The 13,655-nt window shown below is 32.3% G+C and overlaps 1 protein-coding gene across 1 annotated transcript; it reads left to right on the top strand.

Moving 5' to 3' along the window:
* Positions 1–335: 335 nt before the first annotated feature.
* Positions 336–12,118, top strand: LOC104890695 (pentatricopeptide repeat-containing protein At1g63330). The gene is given in 7 exon segments (XM_057394462.1): positions 336–1,668; positions 2,817–2,971; positions 2,974–3,924; positions 4,388–4,438; positions 10,165–10,995; positions 11,538–11,601; positions 11,738–12,118. Coding segments are annotated over 3 exon segments (1,860 nt in total). The 5' UTR covers positions 336–412; the 3' UTR covers positions 3,423–3,924; positions 4,388–4,438; positions 10,165–10,995; positions 11,538–11,601; positions 11,738–12,118.
* The last annotated feature ends 1,537 nt before the right edge of the window (positions 12,119–13,655 follow it).

The following is a 13,655-nucleotide window of genomic DNA, read 5'->3' as shown; positions in this document are numbered from 1 at the left end:
TAATAATTTTTGTTCTAACTTTCACGCATGTCGATGTATGATTTCAATTATTAATATCTTTAATTATTAATAAGTAAAAATTATAACAAAAATTATAAAAAGATTTACATTGAGACAAATTTAACTAAACCCAACATAATTATGTTTTTCCTAAAATATAAATTACCAAAGATAATCTATGTGTAAGATGTGAATAGTTTAAAAAAAAAACCATATTTCAAAACTTGTTTATCCAAAGTAAAATTATGCAAACGAGAATTATATTGTTTTGGCTTCTGAAATTTCTAAAGTTTCCTGTCGTTTGGTGAAGAATGTGATTGTTACTCTATTTCCATAAAACAATCTCCAAAAACTTCGCAATTCATTTCTACTTCCTAGATTTCTTATACAATCAGTGATTTTAGAAAAACAGATGACGAGTAAAATTGCTTCAATCACCAACATTGTTACTCAAAATTCATCTTCTGCTTACTTCAATGGTCGCGGTAATCTTCTTCATTTCTCTCCTCCTTTCCTTTTTCCTTTATCTCGTTTTCAATTTCGAGATTATTATAGTTATTGCGCAAAAGAGGATTTTGAAGTTGATGAACCTCAAATGTTCCTAAAATCTGTGAGACATGAATGCAAATTAGGGTTTTGCAACATTAGTCGTCCCCTTTCTATGTTTGATGCTATGATATCTTTGAGTCCTCTTCCTAGTATAATTGATTTCAATCAGCTTTTAAGTGCAATGTGTAAGATGAAACCCCACCCCCCTTTCTCCACTGTTATTTCTCTCTTTAGGCAGCTTCAGCTGTCCGGCATCTCACCCAATCTTTATTCCCTCAACATCTGTGCCAATTGTTACTGCCGCTCTGGTCGTGTTGATTTCGGGTTTTCCATTCTCGCCAAGTTGTTTAAGTTTGGCCATCAACCCACTATTGTCACTTTCACTACCTTAATTGACGGCCTTATTCATTTTGATCGACTGGACGAAGCTGTTCAATTGCTCGATAAGACCATCAAGCTTGGCTTCCGACCTGACATCTTCACCTATGGGACTATGTTTAAAGGTCTCTGCAAACGAGGAAACAATGTTGGTGCTCTTAAGTTGCTTAGGACTATGGAATCTCATGGCCATTACTTGCCTAATGTTGTCATATATAATACCGTCATTGATAGTCTCTGCAAAGATAAGTTTTTATCTAAAGCCCTCAAACTTTTTGAGGAGATGAAACACAAACACATTTCCCCTAATGTCATCACTTACAATACGCTAATTCGTGGTATGTGCACTCTGGGGAAGTGGAAAGATGCTCAAGAGATGTTGACTCAGATGTTGGACAACAATGTAGTTGCTGAAGTGGAGACCTACAACATGTTGATTGACATGTATTGTAAAGAAGGGATGGTTGCTGAAGCAAGGGCTATATTTGATTCCATGATTGACACTGGTGAGGTTCCAAATATCATCACTTACAATGCTTTAATAGATGGATATTGCTTATGTGGTGAGATGGAAGAGGCTGAAAAGGTAATGGATTTGATGGTAAAACATGAATGCAAACCTGATGTGGTTACTTTTAGCAGCTTAATCAATGGATATTCAAAGGCTAAAAAGGTTGACGAAGCTGTGCATCTTTTCCAAGAAATGCCACATAAAGGACTTACTCCTAATGTTGTCACATATCTCTATTATATAAGGGAAGGGGGAGCAATGGTGTCCTCTTTTGAAACGCCTATTTTGCCCCCTTCTCTTTCTAAATTACAAAAGAAATGTCAAAAATCAAAATACCGAAAATAAATTTACAACACTCACTCATAAATCACTTAAAAGAAGAAACTTTACAAATCATCCATACAATTGAAAAAATCACGTTATAAAAATCACGCAAATCACTCAAATAATATTAAAACTTAAAATTAATATACAAACTAAAACTAATAACCTAGAACGTCAATACATACAAAAACATTTACAAAAACTTACTTACAAATCAATTCTCAAGAACCATTCACAATTAATGGTGGGTCATGATTAAAAAAATATAGAGGTGTATTTGTAGTAAAATCAGAATTTAGAAATTTGACAAGGAAAAAAATTATTTACTTTTTTTATAGTGTTTCCTATATATAATGAAACTTTTACATATATTTGGACATATTTTTTTCTATTATATAATAACGATAAATTATAAGGTAAAAAGGTTTATATAAAATATCATTCAAGAATTAAAGTACAACATATCTCTATTACATAAGGGAAGGGGGGAGTTATGGTGTCCCCGAATGAAGAGACTATCTTACCCCCTTCCCATTCTAAATTACAAATTCACTTACAAATCAAAGGGGACTTCAAACAAAAATATCAAAAATATAATTATAATAATCACTCACAAGTCAACTAAAATAAAAAAATTGCATAATTTACGTTATGCAAATCACTAAAATGAGGAAACTTTACAAAAACTTAAAAATCACTTACAAACTACAACCTATGAAAAAATTGACTTGAAATCAAAGTGTCTACTTTCTTTACAATTTATGAAGTACTGTACTTAATTCAAAAATCAACTAAAAAATTATAATATTAGAAATCATAAATAAATTCAAAAAAAAATTCTATTTTATTCATAGAATTTAACTTTGAAAAGTAAAAAAAAAAAACAAAAAGAATGGTGAGAGACTTAAGTACAGAAACTAAACCAATCAAATTTTGCAACTAAAAACAATTATAATTCGTATGTATAATGTTCAAATTTTGACTCTTATGTCGAAGAAAATTGAGTTTCTGTTCGAAAAAAATTCAAGCACGCATCGCGTGCAAAAAATTCTAGTAGCACTCTAATTGATGCCCTGGGCAAGGACAATCAAGTACATTTTGCACGCAAGCTCTTTAAAGATATGGAATCTCATGGCTTAAAACCAGATGTAGTCACTTATAGTTCGTTGATTCATGGTCTATGTCAAAATGCACTGATTGACGAGGCATTACACATTTTAATCACATGAAGAGCAGTGGTGTGCTACCCGATACTTTCACGTACACTATCTTTATTGATGGCTTGTGTGAAGCTGGCCGACTTGAAGAGGCTGTGAATATCTTCTCCTTTCTTGTAGCTAAGGGGTTACCTCTAGATGTGCGTACCTACACCGCAATGGTCAAAGGATTTTGTAAGAAAGGGCTACTAACTGATGCGAACAAGCTGATAAAGAAAATGGAAGATGATGGATGTCCTCCAGATGGGTGCACCTACAATACAATTATCAAGCGATTCCTTCATGGTCATGATGTGAAAAAGGCGTTGGAGCTTGTCAGCATTATGACCAGCAAAGGTTTTGCAGCTGACACTGAAACTACTTCGTTTTTATTTCACTTACTCAATGATCCTAGAATTAGCGAAGAAAACAAGGCCTTGCTTCAAAAGTTCTTCGAATTATGAGTAAGTACTTTGTAGATGCAGAAGTTAATATTTTTAGTCTTACCTATCATCTATCATTATCATTTTACTGAATGAAGTCTGTTTATGAAGGCAGAGATCTTCATCTTGATGCCTTGAATTCCTTCCCTATGCTTGCCTCTCTTAAAATGCACAATTTATATACTTCCTAAATTTATAGGCATGTAAAAGTGAAATGGTTTCAATTTTACGAGCACACATGATTGTGAAGCTTTTGTACTAGGAGTATAATCCAACTTTTATAGCTAGTGAGTGTTGATGTACCTTGGTAGAGAATATAACTGCATTTTTTTTCTACACCAGGTTCCAAATTTATGTACGAGAATAATCTCAGATTATATGCTATATTCTTGATTACTTTTCTTCAATCTGCGCGTCATAACAAGGAGGCAAGGTGTTTGATTATTTTGTAATGGTGTGCCGTAGGATAGTCTGGTTCGTGGATTGGGATAAGATAAGATCGACATATGTGAAAAAGAAAACAGTAGTCCTCTACTTCTCTATGCTATGATTTTTTTTATTGAGCCGGGTATACTGATATAACTTTTACTAAACTTAAATTGATCAACACCATAAACTTATTTTTCTTGATTTGAATATTTTGCGTTGAATTTGGGTTTGATATTATGTTTTTGGATCTTCTATTCTCCTATCAAATTTTCAGTACTTGAAACCTTCATTTAATTATGAAATTTAGTTTTTGGTGATTCTCTATTGTTTAGTACTAAAAGATTGTTATGTCTGATAATTGTTCAATTTATATTTTAGTTTAGTGACCTATAATATGTTTGTGATACAAGAATGTTCAAGTGCATGCCTGCACGGACCTATGATCCCTCTTATATTGGCAATTACTCTTTTTTCAGATTGGTTCTAGCTGGCAATGCCTTTGCGTATCTTACTCTGTCTTTTGTAGCTCAACTCACTTTGGCTCGATTAATCTGTAGGTCGTTTTATGTGAAGTCTTTCAGATTTTTATGATGTGAAGAAAGTTCAGGGTAAATTTCTGCTTTTATTCTGCTTGAACTTGTTTGGTTAATCTGTGCTTTCAAAAGCGCCCACTCATATATAATCAGCAGACATGGTTTTGCATGTTGAACGGTGTGCAAACGCTTCTGTTCTGCATTTGTATGTAGTTACTTTTATCTGACAAAATCTGCTCTATTGATTTTGTTTCTTTACTTGTATTTTTGAGAGGAATTTTAAGCGTATTCATTGGCTGGTTGTTTTGTTAAGAATTTGTACAATGGCTACCGTTCTTGATTGTAGTTGGGGAATTGCTAAGTTGTGGTGTCATTTACATGCCACCCCCTTTCCATTCCATTTGTGCGAATTTGATGATCTATTAGTCGTTTAGCGGTATAAAGGAGGACTTTAAAACCTTGATATAGTTTGTTTAGAAGCCAAAACAACATTAATCAGAAACACCAAAGTATTTGATGGAAATTTATATTCAATGGTTTCCTGCAGCTAGTTGTCTACACAAAGGAACTAAATGCTATCATGTTTATCTATCCTCCATTAGTAGGTACCTAGAATCCTTTTTACGAAATTGGTGGTTGTTTTCTTGTTACAATTTGAAAATTGGAGTGTTATGTCATGGAAGAGGCCCCTTTTTTATCCCATACATCAAAGTGTTTTTTGAGTCCTAGAATGAGACTTGTTGTTCTGAACTATTAGATAAGAGCAATTTATATGATAGATGAAATTCTCACTAAATGGTTTGTGATTGTATTTTATGCAATCTCGCTGTATAGGCATGTGAGAGATCAAATTAAAGATGCACTTGAAACTCTTATATTGTCTAGTATTTCCACATTTCCAACAGAAATCTGTAATATCCCGAAAATTTAAACTTCCTTAAATTATATAATAATAATTAGTGGCTAATTATTTTCATCTAATAATAAGTTATAATCGAAATTTCGTTATTTTATGGCTAAGTAATGGATAAATAGTTCGTTAAATATATATACACATTATGGTTAATAGTTACAAATAATAACAAATTATGTTAGATTAATTAATTACATTAGTAAGAAAACAAAAAACAAAAAACAAAATAATAACCAAAACAATTACTTGAACCTTACAAGTTGGGTCAAATTGGTATTGTTAGTAAAAAGGAAAAGAAAAGAAAAGAAAAGGAAAAAGAAATAAAGATTAATGAAAATAAAATAAAGGAAAAACAAAATAAAAAAAAAAAAATGATGAAAATGGAAACAGTAAGTTTCCTTCTCCCTTGCTCCATGTCGGTTGCCTTCTTCAAAAAAATAAAACCCACCCATGGATTTCTAAATCCAAAATGGGTTTCTTGCACAAAATCAAATTCATCTTCAAATAAAATTCATTTCTCAACCCAAATTACCCAATAACCCATTTTACTCTCATTCAATTCATCAATCCAATTGGGTAAGATTTGGAACTCAACTATGGCTATAAATAGCCATGTTTACTTCCCTCAAACCGCACACCATCACTAACAAATACACTCCATCTTCCTGAGATTATCGCCGGAAAAACCGCCTCCAAAACCCCCCATAAACTCCCCTGTTTTCGCACAACTCCTCCCTCTCTCTCTCTCCTCTGTTTCTCGCAACTCTCCCTCACCCCTCTGTTTTCTGTTCAGCCACCGTAGCACCACCATCCTCCGCCGACAACCACCTTCGTCCATCACCAACAACCACCGCGGCGCAACCCAGCCTATCCCCTTCTCCGTCGCTCAGCTCCTCTCTTCTTCGCCCAGTTCTTTCTCTCTCTCTCTCCTCTGCTTGGTCTGTGCTACTCGCGCGCACCACCCAGCACCACCGGACCACCGTCGCGCGCCACACACAGGCAGCTTTCTGCCTCGCCGCACCATCAGTCGCCGGAGCTTCGACCTCCTTCGTGGCAACCCTCTCTGTCGTGCTTCACTAGTTGAAGCAGAGGTATGTTTTAACATACCTCTCCCCTTTATATGCTTAATTCATATTTTGCTGAATTGGGCTTTAGAGTTTAATAGTTTGATAAATTATTTGGGCTCAATAAATTAAATCAGTAAATGAAAATGGACTAAGGGAGATAGTTAGACTCTTTAACTCACTTGGATATTAATATTGATGTTTAGTTAAAATATAATAAAAGACTCACTATATAATACTTGTGATTCGATAATTAAACGATAATTTATGTGATAATACTTAACAATATATGTCATATAATATATATAATCCTTGCAATCTGATTATTATGAGACGAGATTGTGACTAATAAATGATTAAACTATAATTTATATTTGTTTTACTAATTGGGTTGATTTTATTAATCAGTAAATAAAATTGATCAAGTGAGATGGCTTAATAGTTATTTGGATTAAATGTTGATAAATTCTTTACTTAGTATCTAAAATATAATAAACAACTCACTGCATACAATATAATACTTATGACTCAATGATTAATAAACGATTAAATAAGGATAATACTTAAATAGTGTATTTCATATAACTCTAATATATCATCAACTAAAGAGTAATATTAATTAAGTATACTTGTTAAATTTATATATTATAAAGTAGCAGACACTTAATTATAGAGTTCAGATTTCAAGAATTAAAGTGTTATATTACAAGGTCTATAACTACAAGTTATTAAGGTGGATTCATGAATCATGTGATTAATGGCTATTTTTTAATTAAATAACGAATATGTTAAAAGGGGGTCTTATGACTAATAAATAAATATGAGTAATTTATGATTAGTTAGGCTACGATAACTTAAATTATTATAAAACTTGTTGAAATAAATTAATTATAATTAAATAAGATACCTATAGTATAAATATATAACAAGTAAATTGTATTAATCAAAGTAACGTAGAAAAAGTTAATCATAAAAGCTTAATAATGAATATATGTAGTGTCAACAACGATCTTCGATAATAAAAGTAATAATAATAACAAAAGGTCAGTTGTTAAAATAAATCGAATATTTATATTTTGTTGCGTCGTTTCATGGTTAGATTAAACGGAAAGGATATTACAGCCTCCCCCGGCTTTCAAGGTTATTAAGCAGGAATCGAGGTAACATCTATTGCTAACACCCACGATCCCCTTCGAAATGTGTTTATGAAATGATGTTTATAATTATGTTAAGATTTTGCATGTGATTCTTATATGGATTGTGGGATTAAATTGTTTCGAATGATTTTCGTAAATGATGATCTTATGAGTTATTGATGCTCAAGTATGATTGATGAAAGATGTACAGCTTATGCCGATGAATGCTAAACGAACGAAACATGATAAATAAAAGTGAAAGAGGTTCTGGCAGTATAATGTTACGCTTATCTACTTTATGGTCGTGCACGTACCTTCGCACCCGCCGTACACCCGAAAAGGGAGTTGGGCTCCTTGAGGGGTACTACATGCTATTTTGGTGCGAGCGGTGTATCCAAAAAGGGAGCGGGGCTCCTTGAGGATCATCGCATGGTGGTGTATCCAAAAAGGGAGCTGGGCTCCTTGAGGATCATCACATGGTGGTGTACCCAAAAAGGGAGCTGGGCTCCTTGAGGGTCATCACATGGTGGTGTACCCAAAAAGGGAGCTGGGCTCCTTGAGGGTCATCACATGTCTATACTCGCCAGTTACCAAGCTAAAAGATGAAAAGATAATGGGAACTTATGAAGTATCGAGATGCTATTCATAAATGTTTACTTTGCTATTACTTCGTTACGAATTTGAAATATGTTTTACTATATTCTCTTCTCCCTGTTTGCAAATAAAATGAATTGAAATGAATTTACGCTGTTAGGGTAGTATGTTACTGAGCTTCGGCTCATGATGTTTTGTTTTCTGTTTTAAGTATGAGCATAGCCATTGCAAGTGCGCTGTTAATAAGGAACATGTTCAAGGGAAAGTGTGCGGTATCTGGTGTTAGAGAAATTATTATTATTATTTGGGTCGAGTATTTATGTATAGTTATCAAGGACTATTTAAGGTTGCATTGTATTAGTGGGCCATATCCCACAGGCTTAAGTTCCATTTCCGCTGCTAAGTATGAGTAATTGTGTTTAAGTAAGGTTATGAATTTTCGGGGCGTTACAAAATCTAGCTTCATATTCAGTAGGAATAGAAGACAAAACTCTGCGGATTAGGAAGAAAAACATACAGCTTCTATTTGAAAAAGGCTATCAAGAATTAAATCTTGTGATCCAGAAATAAGCTCAAAGGCATTCATTGTGACAGGCTTCTCCCATTGTTCGGTAACAAGAGTTTCCTGATGAATACAAATAAGAAAGCTACTCAAAATACAATAAAACTGCCTCCAGGACAATAATAATGTCACTGTTGGTACTTTAGGCTGTCAATCTCAAAAGAAAACATTAGTCTGCTTGATGCTTATTGTACATCTTTCCCTAACATAATGGTTATGATATATAGTTGCTCTACCTAGGAACAATAGTCATTCTTACTATGTCATGATGTCTGAAACCAGGAATAGCGGTTTCCTATCAGACAACTCTGCATTCTCTTAACCTGACTTTAGCTAATTGAACTTTCTAGAACCTATTTGAACTTATTGGATCCTATATGAACTTCATTTACTTTGAAACTTTTCTATAAGGTGAAGAAAAGTGACAGTGAATTTCTTTATTAAAACCCAGAACAATATTAAAACCCAGAACAATATCTCACCTCTGAGTTGTTTAAAGCAGCATCCGTGACATCTAGATTCACATCCCCTTCCTCAGCAAAACTTGATGGATAATAATCCTTTTTGAACCATTCATCTTGCAAGACTTCTACTATTGTGACTCTCTATAAGATAATAGGTATTGTTCTCATAAAAAAGAACCAAGAATGACAATATGATGGGGATGAAAAACAAAGGAAGCACAAGAACCATATATTAAACAAGGCTTACATTAAGTTGATTAGGATCAAGAATTCGTTAATCAACTTCTTAGTGACAGATGAAAGCCAACAAGGAGATGCAATGGTAGTATTTTGGATTCGCTGAAGAAAAGCAATGGGTTATTTGTCAATTGAAGTGTATAGGGATGGGCTATTTGGTGAATCTAATTATCAATCATTTTTCTCTATTTACATTAGTGGTTCCTCTTTCCTTGTGAATTCTTGCTTGAATCGTGCTTTCCGGTTTCAAGTTGTTTGAATTTCATTTTTCATTCTGGTATCACGTGTGCTCAGGTTGCTTATATTGTGCTTATTGCCATAGTTGCTTAAGTTGTTTAATGTAATGATGTGAAATTAAATTTCATGGTTATTTTGTGCTCTAGATTTTATCTCAAATTCAAATATTCAACCTCCAATTTAATTGTGGTGTGAAGTGGATTGAGATAATAGAGAATGAGTCAATGAGCACTCCTGACCAATGTAAATCGATAAGTTTCTGTGTTTACCCTGATATACAGAATCTTTTCCATTGTATGCACTTAGCTTGGTAAATGAAAACTTGAGGCTGAGAATTTAAAATAACTTATGATGGTTGTCTCTCAAAAGGTGCTCTCTAAATGGTTGTTAGTCTTCTTTGATACTTGTCCTGTTGATCACGTAATTGTAATTCATCAGGAGTGTAGTAATTTTATCCCTCTACCAAGTACCACTCCCTTCATCATCTAGTGCTCTGTCTATTTATCCTTTTTGTGCTGTCGTTCTTTTCTGTTTATATATTTCCCTCTCATTTACTCAAATTCTTAAAACCATTTTGTTGTACGCATGTAGTAGGTGGTGCACCTGTCCCCCCCTCAATTTCCACAGTAATAAGAAAACAGGTGGTACTGCTTGCTTGTTATCCTGCTCTTCTGGAGCTATAGAAATCTTCACATGTTTTTTTTTTTCTTTGTAGTTGTTTAGGTTCAATTCAGTCTTGAAAATCCCAAATTTCTTTGCTAATAGTTTTATTTTCTTTTAGATATATGTATATATATATATGTACATATATTTATATAGATAATGTGTGTGTGATGTTGTTGACTAATAGTTTAGGAAAAGGAAATGAAGTATGAATTTGAAATGATTTTAACATTGAGCATGATTCATTTTGCTTGAGATTTAGGAGAACTTGCAACTTGGAGGTTATTCCATGACAAATTAGAATAATATAAGCTTCGTGCACATTTAGATAGTTTGATAAACGATTGTTTAGGGGAGTTTGTAGGAAAAGGTAGAATCATTTCTATGGGTTTAACTTTTTATTTTTATTTTATGCTTTGTGGTTCCCTCTTGTGTCTTTAGAGTTGCTATGTGAACACCTTGTTAACATGCTCTTATACTAATGAGGCACAAGAGTTAGATGTAGTAGGAAGTGGCTGGAAGTGTAAGGTTGTTGTGGTACACATATCTTTCTCTACATACTTTATGAGTTCTACATATGTATTTTTTTTAAGAGATGAATTATATCATAGAAATAGAAGAAGTTCTCTATTTATCTTTCTTGAATTTCTCTCTTTTTAGGCAGACATAGAGCAAGGTAGTATTGGAAGAGGAAGAGAGAAGCAGCCAAGAGGAAGAGAGCACTAGTGGCAACACAAAAATGGGTTTTCATCCAATACAATGGTGATTTTACATCATAATCTCCCTCATCTATATAAATCTTGGCCTCAAAAAATATTACATGTGATTTTTTTTTTGTTTTAATTCTATTACTTCTATTACTTGCTACAATCTTTCTGTTCTCATTTGCTACTGTCCGATTGATGTTGATTTTGGTAGTGATTCAAAACCTTATTTCTTCCCCTCCTGATTCTACTTAAGATTCAGTGCTTCCGTAATTCCAGAGACATTGTACCTTTGAAATGGCATAATGCCAATTCAATGAACTTCTAGAACTTTGGTGTCTCTACTCTCTATCGGTTTCCACTTACAAGTTACAACTTCATGCTATTGGAAGCACATTTAATTGTCGTTTTTATTTTCACAATGCATTGTTAGATAGAAAATCAATGTCCTTGTGCTCAATGTCACTTAAATTGGAAAGAATGATTCTTCTCCTTATGCTACTTATTTCTATTCCTTTGTTATCCAAATAATCCTATAATAATATCACGATAGTTTTTCTGTTACCTTTCTATTTTAACCTCTGTATGTATTGCATGCAGGAATCACCGAATCAGTTAAAGGTTAGCAAACATGTACTTATGGCTTAAGAAGGGATCCTGGGAAGTAAGTGACTTGGTCTCTTTACAAGTGTTTTTTTTTTTTCTGTATCTTAAATCTTAATACAACTAGATGATTGTGAAGTTCTCATCCATAACTTTAGTATAAATAAAGCTGTGTTTGTGTGCTCCAACTTTGATAGGGCTAGGAAGAAACCTGTTGGGATTTTACATGTCAAGGTTGTGAAAGCGATGAATCGATAAACGAAGGATTTTCTTGGAGCTGCCGACCCATATGTCAAGATGAAACTTACAGAGGACAAGCTTCCTTCGAAGAAAACTACTGTCATATTTGAAAATCTAAATCATTAATGGAATCAAGAATTCGCTTTGTCAAAAATCCACTGACTTATTGAACATTGAATTTTTTTGCATTCTGTTATTAAGTACAATTCTAAGCGGTCAGTCTTCATCGAGGGCTGCCCAATTAATTACTTAGCTATATCAAGTAAAATATGTCTCAAAATTTGATTTGATGATTGTATGTGAAACATATATGACTGTATGAATTAGGCAAGTATGTCTATATGTCATTTATAATTGTGTTAGTTACTTAGCCGCTGCCTCCTATTTTTTCTCTCTAAAATCCTTGCCTTCTATACCCCCTTCTTCATCAGTTAGGAGCTGTTATGGATGTTTTCATTCATGGTAAGCTTCTTTTCCCTTTTATTTTCAGTTTTTAGTTTCTTTTCTTGTTTTTTGAATAAATTAGTATCTTTTTATGAGATTTTTTTTGTCTCTGTTATGGAGATGTTCTTCTCCCTTATGAGAGTTGTGAGTATGGTTTTTTTTTTTTTAAGTATGAAAAATTATTCTTATTGGTTGAAGTTCGAGACTCAACATGATGGTATTGGAATAGAAGATATCATATCACTTAAATTAATAAAAATTTGTATCCATTGACACACTTTTTACTGAAAACAACTATGATTAGATATATATGCACTTTTGAAATTTTCATTTATGGGAAAAATTATAAATTTATACAAGTATATTAGAAAGCGTTCAAATCAAAGGAACGGTGCCACATGATCAAGCTTCTAATACAAAAATATTAACAATGTGTAACTAACATTTGTGTTTATATGATAATTAAACAATATGATCACAGTAGGTTATGTGAATTGTGGACATGGTCAAATTATATCGATTAATATGGGATGAAGGTAGTATTTTATTTTATTGAGTGGACGTGGTCAAATTATATTGATTAATATGAGATGAAGGTAGTATTTTATTTTATTAAATTCAATGTTAGCCCGATTAGTCAACATTTTTGTATTTATAGAACGAGTTGAATTGTAATTGTTTGGATACATTAAAATCATTCTTTTGAGTTTACCTTGAAACACATAAGAACTTGATGTGTACAAGGGATGACTTTTGCTCCCTTGATAACTTTCGGTTCACTTCAAATCTTGCTATGCTTCGAGAATTTGTGGTTACTTTCTCGGTTCTTACTTTTCTTGGGTTTTGATGATTTTCTCATTATAAGAGAATAAAAATTGAAATTGTCAAATAATTGAAGATTTCTTTGAAGTCAATGTTAAGTGAAACATTCCTCTTATATTTTTGGGTAAATGATATTTCATGGATTCCTAAATAAATGAAAATTCAGTGCAGTTCAGATCCAATCATTTCAGATCAGATCAATTCAGTTCAGTTCAGTTTAGACTTATTCAGTTCAGATCAGTTCAGGCTATAACTTATTGATTTTATTATTATTATTATTATTATTATTATTATTATTATTATTATTATTATTATTATTATTATTATTATTATTATTATTATTATTATTATTACTAACTACTACTACTACTACTACTATTATTATTATTATTATTATATTATTATTATTATTATTGTTATTGTTATTATTATTATTATTATTACTATTATTATTACTACTATTATGTTTATATTATTATTGTTATTTTATTATTATTATCATTATTATTATTATCATTATCATTATTATTATTATTATTATTATTATTATTATTATTATTATTATTATTATTATCATTATCATTATTATTATTATTATTATTATTATTA

The sequence above is a fragment of the Beta vulgaris genome, chromosome 4, assembly GCF_026745355.1.
Source record: "Beta vulgaris subsp. vulgaris cultivar EL10 chromosome 4, EL10.2, whole genome shotgun sequence".
Classification (NCBI taxonomy): Eukaryota; Viridiplantae; Streptophyta; class Magnoliopsida; order Caryophyllales; family Amaranthaceae; genus Beta; species Beta vulgaris.
The sequence above is the reverse complement of the archived record's forward strand: the minus strand, read 5'-3'. Positions and strand labels throughout refer to the sequence as shown.